This window comes from Megalops cyprinoides, chromosome 2, assembly GCF_013368585.1.
Source record: "Megalops cyprinoides isolate fMegCyp1 chromosome 2, fMegCyp1.pri, whole genome shotgun sequence".
Taxonomy (NCBI): Eukaryota; Metazoa; Chordata; class Actinopteri; order Elopiformes; family Megalopidae; genus Megalops; species Megalops cyprinoides.
The window spans coordinates 54,288,164-54,309,042 of record NC_050584.1 but is presented as its reverse complement, the minus strand read 5'-3'; the positions used below and the strand labels follow the sequence as shown (position 1 = coordinate 54,309,042).

The 20,879-nt window shown below is 36.7% G+C and overlaps 3 protein-coding genes across 4 annotated transcripts; all 3 read right to left on the bottom strand.

Moving 5' to 3' along the window:
- Positions 1-5,977: 5,977 nt before the first annotated feature.
- LOC118772644 (regulator of G-protein signaling 2-like) lies at positions 5,978-7,660 on the bottom strand. Its single transcript, XM_036521161.1, has 5 exons — positions 7,545-7,660; positions 7,359-7,439; positions 7,169-7,230; positions 6,762-6,928; positions 5,978-6,237 (listed from the first exon to the last, which is right to left on the bottom strand). Exons 1-5 carry the CDS (start codon positions 7,649-7,651, stop codon positions 6,043-6,045), a joined length of 612 nt encoding a protein of 203 aa, XP_036377054.1. The 5' UTR covers positions 7,652-7,660; the 3' UTR covers positions 5,978-6,042.
- Positions 7,661-11,297: 3,637 nt separating this feature from the next.
- LOC118772577 (regulator of G-protein signaling 13-like) lies at positions 11,298-13,548 on the bottom strand. The gene is made up of 5 exons (XM_036521028.1): positions 13,419-13,548; positions 13,029-13,088; positions 12,875-12,936; positions 12,529-12,695; positions 11,298-12,273 (listed from the first exon to the last, which is right to left on the bottom strand). The coding sequence occupies exons 1-5, from the start codon at positions 13,499-13,501 to the stop codon at positions 12,088-12,090; spliced, it is 558 nt and encodes a 185-aa protein (XP_036376921.1). The 5' UTR covers positions 13,502-13,548; the 3' UTR covers positions 11,298-12,087.
- A 1,524-nt stretch (positions 13,549-15,072) lies between these two features.
- On the bottom strand, positions 15,073-19,265 carry si:ch211-117l17.6 (regulator of G-protein signaling 21). Of its 2 annotated transcripts, none has more exons than XM_036521911.1 (5): positions 19,144-19,265; positions 18,317-18,394; positions 17,805-17,863; positions 17,536-17,702; positions 15,073-16,115 (listed from the first exon to the last, which is right to left on the bottom strand). In XM_036521911.1, the coding sequence occupies exons 1-5, from the start codon at positions 19,218-19,220 to the stop codon at positions 15,936-15,938; spliced, it is 561 nt and encodes a 186-aa protein (XP_036377804.1). In that variant the 5' UTR covers positions 19,221-19,265; the 3' UTR covers positions 15,073-15,935. The 2 variants fall into 2 exon arrangements, with proteins under 2 accessions (XP_036377804.1, XP_036377805.1); XM_036521912.1 differs by having other exon boundaries at positions 18,317-18,391.
- Between the last annotated feature and the right edge of the window lie 1,614 nt (positions 19,266-20,879).

Here is a 20,879-nt window from a genome sequence, read left to right as displayed (position 1 = left end):
TCTATTTTGGCACATAATTACCAATAAACCTCCAGAAAATGTAACTGAAAGAGCAAACAACAAAAACAGGAAATGAACAAGAGTGGAAGGTTTTTATTTATTTATTAGGGGACCATACAGCAAAGCTGTGGGAACCTTAAACATATTTTTAGGGGTCTATATAGTGGAGATATAGTTATCCTTTTGCAATTTTATATTTATTTCTTTTTTTCCCCACTTGTTCCTAATACTGGCTACAAAACTCACCAAGGTCAGGTTGGTTGGCCTTGGCTGCATTTTAAGATGCCAAAGCATCTGACCCATAGGGCACATGACTTGTCTGCAAAATCCAACATCGCCACCAAATTTTTCCATGTCAAAAACATTTACAAGAAATAAACCATAAAGTGCAGTCCTGAAACTTCACACACACATGCCTCTGGACACCAGGAGCATATCTGATATGAGGATCAACCAAATTATTAGGAGAAAAGATTGCCAGATTATGCTGTGGCAAGTACAATTGGCAAAATGTCGGTGGTCTCTGGCTGTGAGATAGGCTACACCATGTATTCACCATGATGACGTCTTATGCGCACTGCAGCTTTGACAGGGCTGTATATGCACGCGTATTTAATGCCAAGAAGATCATTTGAGTAGATTCGTTGAAAAGTCTGATTTAACCAAACAGTTACTTTACTTTATTATTTACTTTACTTTATTCGCTTTGAATCATAATTTGTACTGACGTATTGTTCATAAACATTTTAGAAGCTTTATTAGCTTTATGCTTCCTAGGCAGCTAGCTAGTGTACCATCTAGATAATAATCGAATTGCTGACTTCACACAGATGGCTGGAACATATTGTAATATGTGGTTAGATAGCTTCAAATCGTTTGATTTAAGTGAATTATAAAATGTTGAATAGAAGTTAAATGCTAGAAGGTTAGTTACACAGCTGTTATTTCTTTTTCGTTACTAAGAAATCTATAGGGGCTAGCTTGCTGTTTTCGGTATTAGCACACCAATGGGAGAGCAAGGCAATAAAGAGATGTTGGTGCTACAAGTAAGGCTAACATAGATAATCTTCTTACCCAATGCGCCCATAGGCGACCACAGCCAGGGACCTAGTGTAGCGTTTTGTAAACACGGCATATTCATCTCTTTACATTCATTGTTTGCTAGAAATAGAGTTAGCTAGATTACTAACATCATGGTAACTAGTTACTATACTAACTACTAACCGTTTTGCTAGTTTACTGTTTTAATTTCAATTTCTGGCATTTCACTAGATGGATATGAAGTAGCCAATTTGTCAGCCGTTGTTTTAGCTAGTTATCGTGTCCGAACTGCAACAGCCAGCAAAATTGGTGCCAAAATATTCCAAGAGGCAGGCTGAGACGGTCGGACGGAGCTGTTCCTCAAGGGGGACACCGACAGATTGTGGCAAACGGAACACACACTTGCGTCCAGACTGTTTTCCCCTCACCGCTCTGTGTTCACGAGCACATAGTGCATCCTGTGCTGTCCTAGTGTTTTTTAAATATACAACTGACAATGATAATTCATGTCACTGTTACGGTTTCTAAGGGTTAGTGAATGGCGAGCTAATCAAATTGCAGTTGCTGTGCACATGGACACAAATGATGTTATTGCGTTAAAATGTTTGAAATGTTCTACGCTCGCTACCTCTATTGTGACAGCTCATTTCCTGTTCCAATCACTTTGTTGCTATTGCTGTATGGACCCCAGTATTATTACTTGCAGATTGGTTATTTATTTGTTTACTTATTGCTTCACGTTTGGCTGTCTGGAAAGGGAGACAGGCAAGGTAGGTCAGAATTTAGGTGGAAAGCTGCAGCACTCTTGTTTGAATTTCCCTTTTTGTCTTTTCTCTTTTTTATGTTATGCTAAACCCTTTTCTTCAGTTCTATTTTTAAGCACAAACAGAACCATCCTCTGTATCAATAAACCATTACACATGCATGTAAGCAAGCAGCACTGCTTTGGCACAGCAACACTCTTCACTTATTTAGCCTATTGGCTAGAACTGGCCAGCTGGTTAAATAATTAAATGTTATGGTGTTTATAGCCTGTCTTGTGTATGTTATGACAAACTGTGTGTGCAATATTCTGAGTTATGTAGTGTGTGATTACATATAACAGTACCCACTTTTAGTCCTTCCAAACTGAGGATACTCTGCTTGTTTAGAATATGAGATTATAGTATATAGAGGATATAGAGATTATGGAGAGACCTGATGTAGCCCCCATTTAGGTAATGAGAGTTTTTCCTGCTTGCTTTGTTGTTTATTGCTAACTTTGTTGCCAGTCTGCTAGAAAATGTTAGACTTTCCAGCTGTCTGTATAAGCTGCCTGTATAAGTTTACACAGCTCTCCTTAACACTATGAGTGTTTTTGTTTCTTAAGATCACCAAATCACTCTCTTTTTTCTGTAATACCATAAAGGGACTCTTGTATCTTGAGGGGTTAATTTCATCTAGAACACTGGCATCCAGGAAGCTGTTTAGCCACCAATTTCAGTTCAGTGTCCTTGGTTGTCCATATTGCCATGAGCACTTCCATTTCTTTTGCTGGATCAGTGAATGAAGAAGTAACCATATTTTACAGCAACATTCCCACAGTACTTTTGGATCAAAACTAAAATTTGTCCACCTGTAAACAGGGCAATTAGAGAAAGATTTAATATTGGCATGTTAACATTATACTGTGATGTGATGTGAGATTATATATATATATAAAACAGTGTTGGTTTAATAACGTATGTCATGTGATCACACAGAAGACATGTTGTCTATAAATATTTTGGAGTGCTCACAGAACACATAGTCCAGACAACCTCTGTCGAAAATGGATTTGTTTCTCAGTCATTTGAGTTTGCTATACTTCAGATGTTTACAAAATCCAAATTATAGCTGTGCTATTTTTACTTTGGTCTTTGTTTACATAGTTTGCACTGTTTAGGGGTGATCTGCATTTGGTAACAGAGATATCCTGATAGGAACAGGGACTTCTGTTCCTGTTATGTAGCTCATATGGTACTTGCTATCTACATATTGCTTCATCACTTCCTTATCTACATACTGTTATATCTGCATTCTTGTCAGTTGCTAGAGCGTTGAGTTTACAGAACTGGTTTAATGATGTCAAACTTTCCAAAGGAACTACAGTTGAAGAGATTTCCATCTACTGGTAATGAGATATTTTAAAAATGTCGGGTGATTTTATTTCTGTATACATTGTACTTCATGAGAGTCATAGCAGTAGAATTGAATGTGTTCAACTGATCACAGCACATGACTACATCATTGCAGACCAGGGATGAATTAGAAATCCCCTCCAAACATAGTGATGCTTATTTCAGGGTTTGGGCTAGGCTCCTTATCTCCAGTGAAGGGCAATGTTAATGCTTCAGTATACGAAGACATTTTGGACAATGCTATGCTTGCAACTTTGTGGCAACAGTTTGGGGAAGGCCCTTTTCTATTCCAACATGACTGTACCCCAGTGCACAAAGCAAGCGCTATAAAGACATGGTATGATGAGTTCAGTGTGGAAGAACTTGACTGGCCCGCACAGAGCCCTGACCTCAACCCCATCGAGCACTTTTGGGATGAACTGGAAGAGCCAGGCCTTCTCGTCCAACATCAGTGCCTGACCTCATAAATGCTCTACAGAATGAATGGGCACAAATTCCCACAGAAACACTCCAAAATCTTGTGGAAAGCCTTCCAAGAAGAGTAGAAGCTGTTATAGCTGCAAAAGGGGGACCAACTCCATATTAAAGTATATGTGTTTGAATACAATGTCATTACAGTCCCTGTTGGTGTAATGGTCAGGCGTCCAAATACTTTTGTCTATATAGTGTGTATATATATATATATATATATATATATATATATTTTTTTTTTTAAAGGAATTTCCCTCTATCATTGAAAACCTGTCCCTTCTTTTCTACTTCAAACAATATTCATCTGAGTGAGTCATGAGTGAGTGTGTCACTTCATCCAGGCACCCTCAAAGGAGGAAGAATAACATGGTCTTAATTTAGGTGAATCTAATCACACTATAAAAGAAAACTGGCAAAACATTTGGCTAAAAGTATATAAAACTATTGGTCACCCATTCTATGTGAGTTTTTTTGAAAGGTGAAATTTGAACAGATTGTGCCTGCATATTGTCACATCATAGAGAGAGGGTCCTGTTGAAGAGCAGGATCATAACCACGTGTTTAAAATTGGCAAAGTGTCAGGTTTCCGTACTATGCTGTTTTCCCATGAGCTCATCCAGGGGAAATAAAACATTAAACATGAGAAAAGTACTGATGGTAGGACTACATTACGTCAAATGCTGTATCTATCGTCATTCTCACCTTCTTCTGTAAAACATCCACAGACAGAACAAGTACAAATGAAATGGATTTTAAACAATGAATAGAAGGCACAGAATATCCATAAATAGTGCAGAATTTAAGCAGGGGGCTAGTATTGTGAAATAATCTTGCAAAATTTCACTTTTAACTTGTCCACGCACACACACACATACACACACACACAGTTATAGTGTGTTACAGTGTTAGTAAGGTTCTTTGTTCTTTCTGTTCTTGTTCTTTGTTCTTCGTTCTTTGTTCTTTCTTTGTCTGCTTAATATTTTGAGTATAATGATCCATCATTTTGTTTCCATTTCACATCAGAAATCTCAATAGAAACATCATAAACAAATGAATGACCAAATAATATGTGTTGCCCTAAGCACAATGTTCTCACAAAGGTAGTTTTTAAAATTCTGTTTATAGTCTGAGCCAGCGTAAAGAAGGAAGAAAATTCAGTTTTTATGTCCCTTTAAACAATACAAGTGGATTTTAAGGGTTGTTTTGTATGTGGTAATTGATGTTCATTGCAATTTCTTTTGTTTTGTTACATAGGCATATCTGATACACTGGAATTATCTCCAAAAAGTGATGCAGCCTTAATGGAAATAGTATTATGTGTGGACATACAAAAACTGGTTACACTCCTGAGATTACTTTCTGTAAATAAATATGACCACACATTGTGAGTGTAAAACTTCAGTGTGCAACTGGTCTGCAATTAATACATACATTTATGGATGCTGCATATGTATTTGCACGCACAAGCAAGATCTTTTTTAAAAGTAGGTTTTAATTTGAAAATACAACTGAAAAATAGAAAATATAATATTGAATATTTTGGTTACAGTCCAGCTGTCATTCAGGAGGTATCTTTGTGTCAGGTATTTACAGTAAATTACAGTGATGTTCAATCTGAAATGTCAATTTTTCATTAGCTAATGTGTTCCAATATACATGCAGGAAAATTATACAGTACGTGACGTAAAATCCTTGTACTGTTGTCCTGTTTGCAACAGGTTGTGTACTTTCAAACTATAATTGTCTTCATATAAAGTGCATTACATTACAGTGCATTACAGTACAAAACTCTTTGCAATGTCCAAAATATCTTATGTAAACATAAAACAGTCTTTTTTTCTGTCAAAACTTAAACAAAATCATTGTATTTGCCCTTGGAAATTTTGATAATTTGATTTGTAATGTCAAGGTTAGTTTGAAAGAAACGGTCAAACAAAGTTTTAGACATAAAAAGTACTGAAGGGAGATTCCAATATGTCAAAGCTGATGAGGAATGTACACGTCTTTTAATATCTGTTTATAGCTTACGTTCTTCAGCCAACATGTGGAGGACTAATGTGCCATCAATAGATTCACAATAAACCATTTGATAAGAGTCAAAGTAAGCTGTTTACAATTTGGCACCAGACTGAAAAAAGTATAACAGCAGCTTTTTCTAATATTCAGAATATATTCCCTGGCTTTTATTGGCCTGGAGGGCTATGTGTGAATTTGATTGGGGAAGCACAGCATTCACACAACAACAGTGTGATATAAAGTTTGCTGTAGATCATGTACCACACATTATCATCGTAGAGTTGCATCGTAGAGTTGCATCGTAGAGTGGCACGGCTGCAAAATTAATTGCTTTAGTCAAAGCTTGGGTTCAGTTTTAAGTCCTTAAATGATTACACTTTCCCAGGGCAACTGCATGCAGGTCCTTGTAGATCTCTGAGTCTATGAATCGAGGGTAGGAGCTGTTTTCCATCAGGTTGTAGATTTTCTTCTGGGCAGTGACAAAACACGATGGGGTCGGCATCTGAAGATTCTGGATGATGCCATCTTTCGTGTAGAAGTCCAAGTTGATCTACAACATGAATATGCTGATTGTATTGACTTATCAAAGTAGTATTTATTTACTTTTGCATTGGCAACTGTCATGCAAATAACAAATGGTACAGTAGCTTCTCCATTATTTAAAAGAAAATCATGTTCCAAAATATTTTAGTGTATACTATGCATTTTAACCATAATATAAGCCTCTATAAGCCACCAATGATCAATGTCAAGAAATAAATGTGTCCCATTTCACTTTGGAATAGCCACCAGAGCACATTAAAGGTAGTCTAGGAATCACAACAATAACATATATATATATATATATATATATATATATATATATATATATATATATATATATATATATATATATATATATATATATATATATATATAATAAATATATTTGAAATATTCCCATGGTAAAATGAAATAAGAATAGAAATGCACTCAGTTTCATTCATTTATACTCATTGAAATGATTATCAAGGAATGATGATATTTTCTGAAAAAAGAAACCAACAAAAACATGATGAGGTTATTGGTCATTACCTCTTTTGGGGCCTTGCTTTTGATGAATTCTTCATAAATGCTATTGGCTCTGGAGGTGAGCTTAGATGGAGACTTGATCTTTCTGAAATCCTCACAGGCAAGCCAAAACTCCATGTTCTCTTCACAGAACTCAGACTTCAGGAAGATCTGAAAGGCTGCCTTTCCATCTACAAAAGACAATTAAGAGGGTAAGAATTTTTGAGTGAACTTGTCAGCAGCGGTCATTGCTGCCATGATAACTCAGCGGGTTGGTCAGAGGTCACGAATGGTTTTGTATACTGCATATATTGATCCAATTTACTTTCCACATTCTGTACTATAAAATAAAAGTGTTGTGCAATTTTGACCTGTGCACCATATCCAACACAGCTGCATAGATATGAGCAATAAAATCATTAAGCACTTACATTTATGAGTGAGCAGTTTTTCAAGAGACTGTGCCCATTCATTTACTTCATCAACAGTTAGCCTGGAAAGAGAAAAAAAAGTTTAAGGCAAATCTGCAAACTGTTGAGAATATGTAGTCCATTATGTATGAGACCCATAAGCTTACTGTAGAACACCCCCTTCATTTTTAAGCCAGAATTTACTGGATACCTGCAATGTATTCCCTTTGATGAGGATCCAGAAGAGGAAAGTTGCAAGAAATAACGCAGTCTAGATTTCCAGGTTTTTTTCCTGAAAAAGTTTGAAAAGGGAATGTTCAGAACATGGTAATTCCATCTAAAATAGTACAGTACAAGCGATAGCAGTTATACAGCAGAAGTAATACAAACAACTCACTTGCTTTTCCTGTCGTTGGACAGCTCTGAATGGTTCTTACAAGCTTTACATACTTTGTCCATTTTTGTCGATATGTGTGGTTGGTTCAGATATAAAACGCTCAGCATTTCCAGCTCTCTCCCCATCAAACTGTAAATTCTCTCACAATGGGCTATGAACTTTATGCTCTGCTGTAATCTGGCATCAGTCCCAGCTCCACCTGCTTTTGGCTGTGATTGGCTCATCAGTGTCAGATTTTAATATACTGCAAGTAAGATCATATGTGACGCACAAGAGCATTGAAGTACATAGTGTGCCCTCAGATGAAGTACTGGTGCAATGACTGATGACTGTTGATATTTTTCTTTCAATAAGAATAAAATAAAAAGACTTCTCCCTGCTAAAAATACTTCCTGTATCCATATAAAGCTTTATTTACTTTAGCCTTTGAGCTTGTCTAAGTATGCTTTATTTTCACACTGTAAGAAATTTTCCTTTAAAGATATACATAATTACCTATTTATTCAAGTGAGGAGTCACCGGAATGCTAAGTACAGTCCAGTAATCTCTGTGAAATCTTGAACATTCAAATCCCAAATGTTTGTCAATGAAGTCTTTATTGAGCTTACGCAGTAACATTTACACAGAAAGTTTCTCCAAAAATGAAAGAACATGACAGAAAGAGAAAGACAGAGATGCGCTGGTTCCTGCTGTCAGTGGTGGAAAATTCATTTGGTCTTCAGATCTTTTGATAAAATATCTGCTCTTCCGGACACTTAATCTAATTGGAATGTTGCTGCCAAACTAACCAGTTAGATGTCATTCACATTTCACTGCTGTTCAGGAATGTTTTATAAATAGAACACAAGTACTAAAATAGAAATCTAGATGGGTGGATGGGCTTGGCTCTTTACACAATAATCCCATTCAGAAACAAATGAGGAAGCATGCAAAATGACAAAAATAGAACTGAGTGATTGCTAATGATAAGTACTCATACTTCTCACATTTATAATTGATTTGTGTGCATCAGATCATTAGATTCCATCCTGCTGAGCCACATCTTACATAACGAGCATTGTCAACCTTTTTACCCCAGTAATGTGAAACTGCCTATGACAGCGCAGTTTATACTTGCACAACGCACATAACACCATAGAGAGAATTATTTATTTTATTGGATAACAGTTCAAAAACCTAAGGTGTGCCACATATTAAGCATTAATTACCTTCAAAAAGATAGCAGGCTGTCATATTTATTTTAGTTTAGACAACTAAGTTAGTATGAGGGAGATTTGCTTCTCCTGGCTGTTTCTCTCATTTAAATGTAATAGGTTTATTTACATTTTTGTTACACTTGGGCTAAATGTATAGGAAAATACCAGTATAGCAGATAGTAGAAATGTCTGCATCAGCAAAATTGGTGGAGGAACCATGAAAACCATGAACCCTCCCTCCCCGTCCCTTTAAATTAAAAAAAAAAAAAACATGATGGTGATGAACTCCATATTTATCCACACTGCCAGCAAATAGTTTCATTGAGAAACTGTACACTTTAATATGCCATTCCTCCTCTTGTTCGGTTTACAGTTCTGCTGTGACAGATCTGTTACTCTCACATATTTCCATTGCCATTTGTATGTATGTGTAAATGTAATCTTATTTAACCAATTTGAAAGTTAAAGTTTTTTTTTTGTGTGTGTGGTGTAGTGGGTGGGAAATGAGACTTGTAACAAGAATGTTGCAGATTAGAATATTGGGGGAGATACTACCTTTGAACAAATCACTCAGTATATGTATGTATGTATGTATTTAATTATTTACTACTATTGAAGACTCAGCCTCAGAGAAACTGGGTTGCTTGTGGCTGCAATGTTGTTTTTTCAAAATTTTTCTTCCCCCATGCTAATCCCTGTATGAAAATAACACTGTTTGCACTGAGCATCTGGTGTCCTGTGTGTGATTGCTGGACTAAAAAAAGAACCTTTTGCCATTTTATTGGAGCTGTGCTGAAACACTAGGTGGTGCAATGCAGCTACAACTACTTCTGAACACATGATACACATTTACACTCAGTGACCACTTTATTAGGTACACCTGTACACCAGTTCATTGATGCAAATATCTAATCAGCCAATCATCTCGCAGCAGCTCAATGCATAAAATCACAAAGACATAGTCAAGAGGTTCAGTTGCTGTTCAGACCAAACATCAGAATGGGTAGGAAATCTGATTTAAGTGACTTTGACCGTGGGATGATTGTTGGTGCCAGACGCGGTGGTTTGAGTATTTCAAAAACTGCTGATCTCCTGGGATTTTCATGCACAACAGCTTATAGAGTGTATAGGGAATGGTGTGAAAAACAAAAAATTCCAGCGAGTGTCAGTTCTGTGGGCGAAAACACCTTGTTAATGACAGAGGTCAGAGGAGGATGGCCAAACTGGTCCAAGCTGACAGGAAGGTGACAGTAACCCAAATAACCACACGTTACAAAATGCTATGTAGAAAAGCATTTCTGAACATACAACACGTCGAACATTCAGGTGGAGGGGCTACAGCAGCAGAAGACCCCTGCGGGTACCACTCCTGTCAGCTAAGAACAGGAAACTGAGGCTACAGTTGGCACAAGCTCACCAAAACTGGACGGTAGATAACAAGCCATGCCACAAAGCGCACTTCATCTCAAACTGGTTCCAGGAACATGACAATGAGTTCAGTGTACTCCAATGACCTCCACAGTCACCAGATCTCAATCCAATAGAGCACCTTTGTGATATGGTGGAACGGGGCATTAACAGCATGAATGTGCAGCCGACAAATCTGCAGCAACTGCGTGATGCTATCATGTCAGCATGGAGCAGAATCTCTAAGGAACGTTTCCAGCACCTTGCCATGAAGGATTCAGGGCGTTCTGGGGGCAAAAGGGGTCCTACCCAGTATTAGAGAGGTGTACTTAATAAAGTGGTCACTGAGTGTATTGTGAGAGTCTGATGAAGACAGCAAAATGGATTATATTTCTACAAACTTCCTTCACAACCCAATATGGGTAAGTGACATTCATGTGCAATACTGGCTAATTGAACTAATTTTAACTACTCAGAGTATGAAAATTTTATACACTAATTTTATGCTCTTTACATAAAATGAAAATATAAATCAGTTAGCCAATTGTTCTCTTCTTTTTTGATTTTCTTCTTCATCGTGTCCTGCAGAATGCCTGTCTTTACACTAAATTATTCAAGCATCCTGTTTTAGGGTGATGCAATTCAAACTTTGTCAGTCCAGGCCCCAGTTTTATTTTAGGTCAGGTGATTTAGAACTGATAATGACGTAGTGACTAAGGCAAGCTGGAGTAAAATAAGGAAGTGGTAACTGAAATGTGATGATAGTCATGCAGTTTTGCTGCTTCTTTCACAATGAAGCCCTTTGTGACATTCAGAAAAAAGAGAACTGGTATCAACTGGACCACAATTATAGAAGTGCCACAGTGTTATTTTTTGTGTCTGCAAACTTGATGTTGCCTGTTCAAAATGTCAAATGTTACCAAATCGATTTGATTTATGATTTTTGTGTAAATCTGTCTATGCTTTTCCATCCATATTTGGTGCAGCTATTGTTTTGACTTTCAAAACACCACCATATCAAGGAATTCATGGAAATTGATTGAAAAGAATGTCATTTCATTTTATTACAATAACACAATGACTATATGCTCATGCAAATACTACAACAATCCACACAAATACTACAACATTCAACATCCCACTAGTGGTACTGGATAATAAATAAAACATAATACACGCAGTTCAGAAATAAGTACAGTAAAATATGCTATTGATTTGCAGTGATTTTTCCCTGTTCATGTAAAATATATTCTCAGTATTAATGGGATTTAGATCTGAGAAGTTCAGTATCCTTTAGCTTATCCTTTGCATCACAGCCGAGCATTCTGGTCTGATGTAGTAGTGTAACCACTTAATAAATTCACTATTTTATTTCAAATGAACAATGAAAAATTTTCTGACCTTTTAAGAAATCGATTTTTGCACTTTTGACAAACTTTGTGTCAAATGGTTTGTCTTTAGATAGCTCTGATATAGATGTGGCATATAAAATGGGCTTGATTTGGATAGTACACCACTGGCCCAGGTTTGTTCACTCCCACAGCTTGCCATGCCAGCTTGGCCACCACTACATCAGACACCTTCTATGAATGATATAGCATCTAAGGCTTTGTCTGCTTAGAGAACATGTGTGGTCTTAGTAGTGAGTTTCTGAATAGTGTATGTGGCCTTACAGTCCTTGATTTTTCATTCATTCAGCCTGATAGAAGCACTGTTCACCTTTGTACTCCTATAGTTTTGTAGCCATCCTTTGGCTATTGCACCTTCGTTTGCCTTTTGGGAAGGTTTGGAGTGCAGACTGTTGTTGAGAACATAAACACTTTCAGTCCTCACAGCGAGGTGACCCTTCTTCATGGCTCTATGCTCATACAGCAATCCGTGGGCTAGGATTAGAAATCCTTAATATCTAAGTGCCCGTTTTTTGTCTCAGCTCTTTTCCATCACACCTTGATGGAGCCAGGAGCAGAATCCAGCAGTGTCTTATAAATGTTGGACCTCAAAAACCTGGGGTAAGAGTCCCGCTCCATCAACCTGTATACGATATTCTGGGCTTCATCAAAGCAGAGTGTGGAGGGAGTCTTCATCTGTCCCCTGATTAGTTCCCGTGTCTGGTGGTCAATATTAACCTAAAGAGAGAGAAAATAAAGGATGACACCTTTCATCCAGAAAGTATGTGTATATTTATCTGTAATATACCTACACCATACATTGATTATAGGATGCCATGTCATTTGATCTTTACTTCTGGTCTCTATAATCTTTATGTCAGTAATAATTACAGGTGAAATAATTAGCGCAATGCAAACACACCAATAAATGAATAAATAAGAAGAGTTGCATTTACTGGTGTGGTCCCATGAGAAATATTTTCAAATGTGTACCTCCTTCGGGGCCTCTGCCTGAATGTACAGCTCATAAATTTTCTTTGCCTCGGACTTCATTTTTTCAGAAGACTTTATTTTCTTGTAGTTCTCACATGTGAGCCAGAAGTCAATGTTTTCATCACTGAATTCAGATTTCAGAAAAGCCCGAAACACCGCCATACCATCTGAGGAGATATATGGCAACACGTGAATATGTTTGATGTCTACATTAGAAGAACATAGGAAATATTCTTTCAGTAGTAGGATATATTGTTTCAGTAGTGTGTAACATTTAAATGACCCTTTCTTAGATTTGCAAGCTTATGAAAAATGGATACAGTAAGGTACAAAGTTGGCTGCTTACATTTTGATTGAAGAAGTCTTTCCAGTGACTGAGCCCAAAGCAGTGTGTCCTCTGAGTTTAATCTATTGAGGGCAAAATGAAGCATGGATTAGACAGCAAGGACATATATTTTTGTCAGAGCAAAGCATTCTGGAAGTCAAGTCTGCAAACTTACTTTTCAGCACTGGGTGTATAGCAGAGCCTGCACTGCAGTCGGCACAGTAGGTCCTTTACACTAAGGAGGGAGACAAAATACAGTTTTATCACAGCGATTGAAATTGGTAATATTGTAATGCTCTGTAATATCTGTCTGAATGATCAGCCGGTAGAGATGCTTATAAGCAATGTCTGACACTCTTTCTATTACATATATTAACTGAAAACAATTCACTACATGATTGGTCAAAAGATAAAGATTCTCCTTTTTATGATTCCAATGAAATTCCAATTCATCATCAAGTATCAATTGTTGCAGTTGCTATGAATTCTTTAAAGAATTTTTTTTTTGTTACATGTCCCTATAATGAACTTCTGAAGTTATCTGGACATCATGGTTAAAACTTACAGACTCTTGTTTGTCTTTTTGTCATCTCTCTCCATGCTGATTTGCTCCAACTCTGCCAGTGTTGCCTTGATTAAACAGGGCATATGTTTTGTTGTGGTTCGTATTCCAGAGAGTCTGCTCTTGCTGCTTGTCTTGCTGTGTCTGTCTATGTGGTTCTTCAGCTCCTTTTTATATGTACCACAGTTGCTATGGCTTGTGCAAAACATCAGTAGATCACGGTAAGCAAACTGAAAAAGGGGAAGTGTTCTAATTTCACGTGGTGACGTCACCAGAAAGCTCGCTGTATTCCACGTGGTCTTGCGGCACAGAATTGCAAATTTGTCACTGGAAACTACAAAGATAAATAAATCAGTACTGGCCTAATTTTCCATGTCTGATTTTTGTTCCTTGTTCCAAATATCAGTGTTCAATCTTTTCAATTTCTATTCAATATTCGGATTCCGAGGGCAATGGTAAGCGATCCTGATCCAATTGTACCACATGCCTGTGTGGCAATTTTAGTTGCAACGAATGGTATATGGTAAAGGCACATTTACTTTGGGGAAAAAGTGCTGAAGATTATTGTTTTATGCAACCATAACAGTTGTTAAGGGGTTCTTTATATGGTATGTGAGGTTTGTTGAAGGAAAATTAGTTTCTTCATGTCAACATGTTACAATGTTACCTTGCTGAAATTAACTCCCTTTTCATTTTTTTTCTCTGAGAATTGTGTCTAGTTGTGAAGCAAGGCACGCATTTGATAAAACTGTAATTCTGTTTTGTTTCAAGTACATTGTCTATGCCCAGCAGAGGTTAAAAATCATGTGAGGTGTTCAGGTGTAAAATTTCAAATATTGTAAATGAAAATGTTACTGATGTCCTTTTGCACGCAATGTTATGTCTGCCACATGGGGAAGTACTAGCAACTATGTCCAGGGGGTGAACACATTTTAAAATTGCTATATTGTATATAATATCACACTATTTGCAACATGTGACAGACATGCTTATCCAGTGTCAGACAAATGACATATTTTTACATGCTATCCATTTTTCCACCAAGATATACTTATGAATCAAAGCTTATGCACTGGGTAATTGATTCTCCCAGGATCTGAACATGGAGCTTTGGGGTTATAAATCCAGTTCTCTAACCAGCCAATCAAATGAAGCCTTTTACAGTAGTGATGGGGTCCATTCATTTAGTTATTTTATACTACCAGTCAGTCAGACATACAGAAATATACGTCACTTACTTCCCTTTTGCTGCTGCCATGGCAACTGTTTTCAGTGAGCAAAATAGCAACAGATTAAGTCAGTGATACCATGACATGCTTCCCCAGTGTCTAACGCAGACAGGCAAGATCTCAATCACTGATCAAAAGTTTCCTCTAACAACACACTATGTGCTGTTTGACTCTTGTTGTGCTATTATTGGATAATCTCACATATATATATATATATATATATATATATATATATATATATATATATATATATATACACACAATGTAAAAATGTAAAATTGATTATGTACATCTTTATGTTTTTCTTTCAGCACGGCAAATATCTCACAGTCCAAAAATGTTTTAAGCCAGGACCACATCAGTGATACATACTTCTACCATCTTCTTAAAGAAATGAAACATGATTCTGAATCCAGTTTATTCCCAGGTTAGTTCTAATGTCCTTTTATTGTGCATCATGAAATAACATTTTTGACTGGGTAACATAATATTGTTTTGGCGTTTTATATTCAGAATGATCTGAAGCACTGGAGAATCTGTCGCAGTTAGATAATTACATTCCAAATAAGGAGACCCATTCATTAGCAAAGGAACAGGTCACAGAATGCATTTGTTCTATGTAAGGTTATTTACTGTCATTCCACAATTTGCATCAAATATCCATCTATATAGCAAAGGATGGCAATACTTTCTGACTTCATGATTACAGATCATGACATGACGCAGAAACATTGCAGATGATCCAAACAACTTTACAGATGCTTTATTGCTGTGTATGAAGTGAACACACTTTCTGATTTACTGCATCCAAGGTCTTCCATGGAGCAGATTAACCAGTGTCGGGTTATTTTATCAGCAGTAGATGTTTCTCACAGTTAAGAGTCTGTAAATCACTCTAAGCAAATGCTCTGTTTGCCACCTCTTCTGAATCATGCAGAGCATTTTTCCAAGAATATCATGGTGTCCCATGCTGATTTGACATAAATCTGTCTGTGATACAGGGAGAACAGAGCACAGGAGTCACTGTTCAGTTTTAGTCTATATATATACATATATATATATACATCAGGATTTTTCTATTTTTTGTCTTGGGTAAATTAGATCTTAGTCATTTCCTTTTGTCGCTTACATGTTTGCTCTCCTTCCTGTGAGGTATTTTGTTCTGTTTGGAACCTTTTTATTTTCCAAAGCCACCCACAGGAGTAATCTATACTTGACTGCTATGGAGAGTTTAAGTTGCAGTCCAGACATGTTCACTCTCTGCATTGTGCCGACCCCACATCTGTGGGTTTTAGCATGAGGCCTTTGCTTTGTTCTGGAGGTTCCAATAGATTTCCGATTTCAGGAACCTTGGACAGGAGTCGATTTCCATCAGTCTGTACACATGTCTCTCCGCCTCATTGAAGCAGGAGGGGTCTGGATCCTGCATGGCCCGTTTGATCCTCTCGCGAGTGTGATAGTCAATGTTGATCTGTGAAGGGAGTGGTTAGTGGTAAGGCGGTAGTAGGTTTTAGCTGCATATAACCTTTTCCTGATGCACACCCATTTCAGCGCAGAAAAGTAATCTTCATCTGAGCTAATCACCGCTGTGTCCTGCCATCTTGTCACATCTTCTCACATTACTTACCTTTCTCTTGTTCATAGTATTCACATGTTTTCTGAGCAATCACAATAAGCACAGATTTCATTGTTACTTTTTAAATTGTGAATTTATTACATTGATAGATTTAGATATGAAGACACAGGCCAGATGGGCAACCCAATGCCATGAAAGCCACAATAGTTTTTCACGTTTAAGAATCTGAAAAAGCAACTGAGATGCTAGTTGTTTTGAACACAAAATTGAATGTTAATTAATAGTTATGTTAATAACTATTAATAGTTATTAATAGTAATGTTAATAGTTTAAAATTTAAATAATTATCCTTTACCAGATTTAACACTGTTTTGAGGAGATGGATTATTTTAGAATGCTTGTTATGCTTTTCTTATACAGAAAATAGTCCAATTCTATGAGTGCCCTGCCAGCCTTCCTCCCATTATCCTGAGAAAAGTGTTGATTTCTGTTATAGTCACTAACAATCGGTGGGCAGTCAACAACTTAAAACAAGTTGAATGCCTGTTAATGCTAGCTGGTTGTTGATAATTTGGTGTTAAATTGTGAGAAAATAACTGTCAGTCAAAATGTTCCCATTGTTTGTGATTATGCAACTCATTTAAGCCAACTAGTTATGTTACAAGCTAGATCTGTCATTATGTAATTGCAGGTTAACTAGCACATGCAACTTTACTTAAAATGAAACACTTCTGTGTAGCTAGAGCCCCGTTGTCTGCTACCGAGTGTTTCATAGGATGAAAAAGATGGTGTGCACCTGCCAAAAAGTTAAAAATCTCACTGACATAAGAGGTGAGGGATTTATCGAGAATTTAATTTGTTTCGCTATTATTGTTGTTCTAACAATTTAGTTGACAGGATTTTATTGCGTTCTCAAATCAATAAAATGTGATTGTAAGACATTTCTCTAAGTATGCAATAACGCAATACTGGGGAATGCAGATAACTGTGGTTGATCATATAGAGTCCATACAGAGTCCATTTCAAGGCAGTTGGTATGTACATTATAGGGAGCACTGCATGAGATGAGGAAATTAACCCTTCCTATTTAGTTAATGGTCTACGCAAGCTAACATCTTGTGCTACAATATAAAGAGGAAGGGTGACATATGAGGAAGACAGGTGAGGAATGAAGTGGAATGAAGGACATGTATGAGATAGAAAGGTGAAGTGTCAGAGGGTTGATTAGTGAGCAGCAGGAATGATGCAGGATGCAGTGGGGCTCTATCAGGGACTGATGTCTGAGATGTCCCACAATGGAAGCCATTTTACTGACCTCTTTCTTGGCCTGGGGGTGGAGGAACTCCTGGTAAATCTCTGCAGCCTTGCAGGAGCGTTCTGCAGGTGACACGGTGCCACTGTAATCCTTGCAAGCCAACCAGAACTCAATGTTCTCCTCACTGAACTCTGACTGGAGGAACATTCTGAAAGCTGCCAGGAAACCTGTGAAAAGATTAAACAATATATAGATGAAGCCAATAGCATGGAAATAAACTTGTTTTCAATATGCATTTGTAAATTTAAGCATTTTCTATTTACTCTTACTTTTGTCCTTCAACAGTTTTTCCAGTGTTGGCTGCAAACCTTTTTCACCATCTTGACGTCTGTAAACAAATTACACACAGTGTAACGGTGATGAACTATGAATTCTAATTAGAGTTTTGGACATTCTAATTGCTGAGCTGTATAGTTTCTGAAAACCTATTTTTATATTCCTTATGTCTGTTGCTATTGTAGCAAAGTTCAGAAACATAAGTAGGTGAATGTCTGCTTCAGAAGATGATGTCACTTTCTATAGCCAGAACAAAAGGACACTTTATTTCTTTGACTACTTTATCCTTCAGCAAAGTAATTGTATCTCTTTTTCTGTTGTCTGGATGGTGGTGGCTACAATTTTAAATCCACAGCAGACAAACCTTTGTTATATGAAGTTTGAAACTTGGGTTTGAGTGATCGTAGTTGAACAGATAATTATTTTTGCATCTTATATAATGGATAGTTATTTTTCCACACTTAAACAGTCACACATTCCCACACTTTTTATCAACAATACTTACTTGAAATAGGTGAAAATAGATGTCTCAAGCATTTTCTTCAACAAAATACACTGGATGTCATTTTTCTTATTCTTTCTGCTGAAAGGAACCAACAACCTTTTTGTAGATAAAAATGCACCTGAAATTATTTCTTTTGCTTTTTGCACACGGAAAGCTCTACCAGTTAAAACAGGTTCAGCCTATGTTAAGGCAATGGCACTTTGCATCAAGTTAATGAATTTTATATGTTTTAATGTAACACAACCATGTGTAAATAGATATTCACAGACAATAATTATCCATTCAATTTTTCTGCTATAACACAATCTGTGCATTTAAGATGACACCTGAACTGAAACTCTACCAAACCATAAAGACTTTTGAGTATTCTGTGAGAAAAACATTCAGTGTGTAAATTGCCATTTATTATTATTCTATATTTATTCATTAGTAATACATTCAAATTATTAATATATGATAATTAATTAATATAATTAATATCAAATAATAAAATATTTTATAAATCAACACAATTTTATTAAAATTTTGTTTATCTGAGTTGCAAATGTTGATAATATATGACACAAATATCATCAAGAACATTTGAACATGAGAAAAAATATGCATTGTCATTTTCTCTATCACCAACTGCTCAGTTTGTACATGCAAGGCATGAACACATCTTGTTTAAAAGGCAAACAAAGAAGGTTCTAACCTCAGGAAGGTTTGTCCCTCAGTGGTATTCTGTGGTTTGGGCCCATTTTTTATAATTCAACCCCAAATAAACAGCACTGTGCCACTAATAACTTTACAAACAATTACCTAACAAGCAACAAGAGCCTACTTACTTCATTTTTTGCGTCTTCTCTTTGAACAGATTTTTAAATTCGTAGATCCGTATTTTAGAAAAACGTAGCTTTGGCATTTTGGCTCAATAGGAAGGTCTCAAGCAGAGGCATTCGTACTCTGAATTCTGACTGGTTTTACACATTCCTGTCTTTACTTGCACATTGTATATATTTCCACAGGTGAGTGAAACTATGACGCAAAGACAAGTTGATGCAGGTTTTTTCAACAAGTGCTGCTATGCTAACACTGTAATTTTTATACTGTGTACTGAGCACTTTTTCAAGCCCAGTACCAGACCTCAAAACTACCATACCATAATCATAATTTTATGCCATAATTTTATGCTTGACTAACAGAGTCAATGGTCTTTTCACTCACTGTGTGTTGGTGTGCCATGTTATTCTGAAGTATCTACATATTGTTTTTGATTGACACAACACACCATACACCTTTAGTTTACAACAACCCATCCCCATCTTTAACCTCAGTGGTCACCTTTTCTTGTAGGTCAACAGAGTGTTAGGTGTGACTATTGATAAATTAATTGCGAAAATGCAAGTGCCCTCAGATATATGACTGTTATTAAATTTGTAAGATTATAACCGGATAGGAAGTTGAAGTGAAATGTATTCTGTCTCAACATTTTATCATCATTCCTGGTTTACTCACACTACAGCTCATCCTATATACTCCATTTACAATGTTAACGTTTGGGTTATGGCTAAACAATGCTGTTAATGGATACCAAAATATATTTTATTTTTACTCATTTTGTGTTCTATTAACATTTTGTATGCATGGAGGGGGAATGTATTTGTATATAGTATATGGACATAGTACATTTCCATCTGACACAAATGTTAAGTAGAAGATAATAAGGTCATAGGAAGATTTTTGGAGGATCCACCCTTTGTCTTTCCACTGCCAGCACTTGATAAGTGTGCCAGACATGCCCCATGTAAAAAACGTGAACAGTCTTGCTTAATCCTTGGTTGTTCAAATAAACCAATCACAGAGATTCTTTGTGAATCAGATGGGTATGAACAGATGAGTAACTCTTCCTCCTTGTATTTCAAAACTACTGTGATCTCCCCACCTGAAATGCACTTCTTATGCCACTTGCCCCGCCTGCACAGTCAGTGTTATGAGTTATAGACAGACATTCGGCATTATGTATCATCGTCTGCTTGACCACCATGTTTGCATATTTTAGATGATATCTGGTGGGAACTGTGTATCTCTTCACCTGGTACAGAGAGTGCCTGTTACAATGAATGACTGAATGGCTGAATGAATAAATTATTTTACATATGTTTTAAAATTACTGTTGATGCTACGTGATCTTCTGTTGTAAATGGTGCATTTCAATAATACATGGGAGAAAGAGGGGAAAGGATTTTAGGAAAGAAATATTAGAATTTAAGGACGTTCTGGCATGGGTACAGAATTTAGAAAGTATAACTTACAACCACATTGGATGAGATCTTCATCAGTCAGAACAATTTGTACAAATGTTAGCCACTGAAGTGACTATCACACAGGAAATAAAAAAGATGTCTCATGTCTGGTGCACTTCTGCTTTCTTAAATGTAGCGCTTAAATGACCCTCTGGTGATAGATACCGAGTACCTGAACAGATGCCCAAATAAAAACTAAAGGAAAGGTAATAATTCTCATAGAAAAAAGGTATGTCACTTACATTCATCATGTTTCCTCAGGGTAACTAAATGTTAAT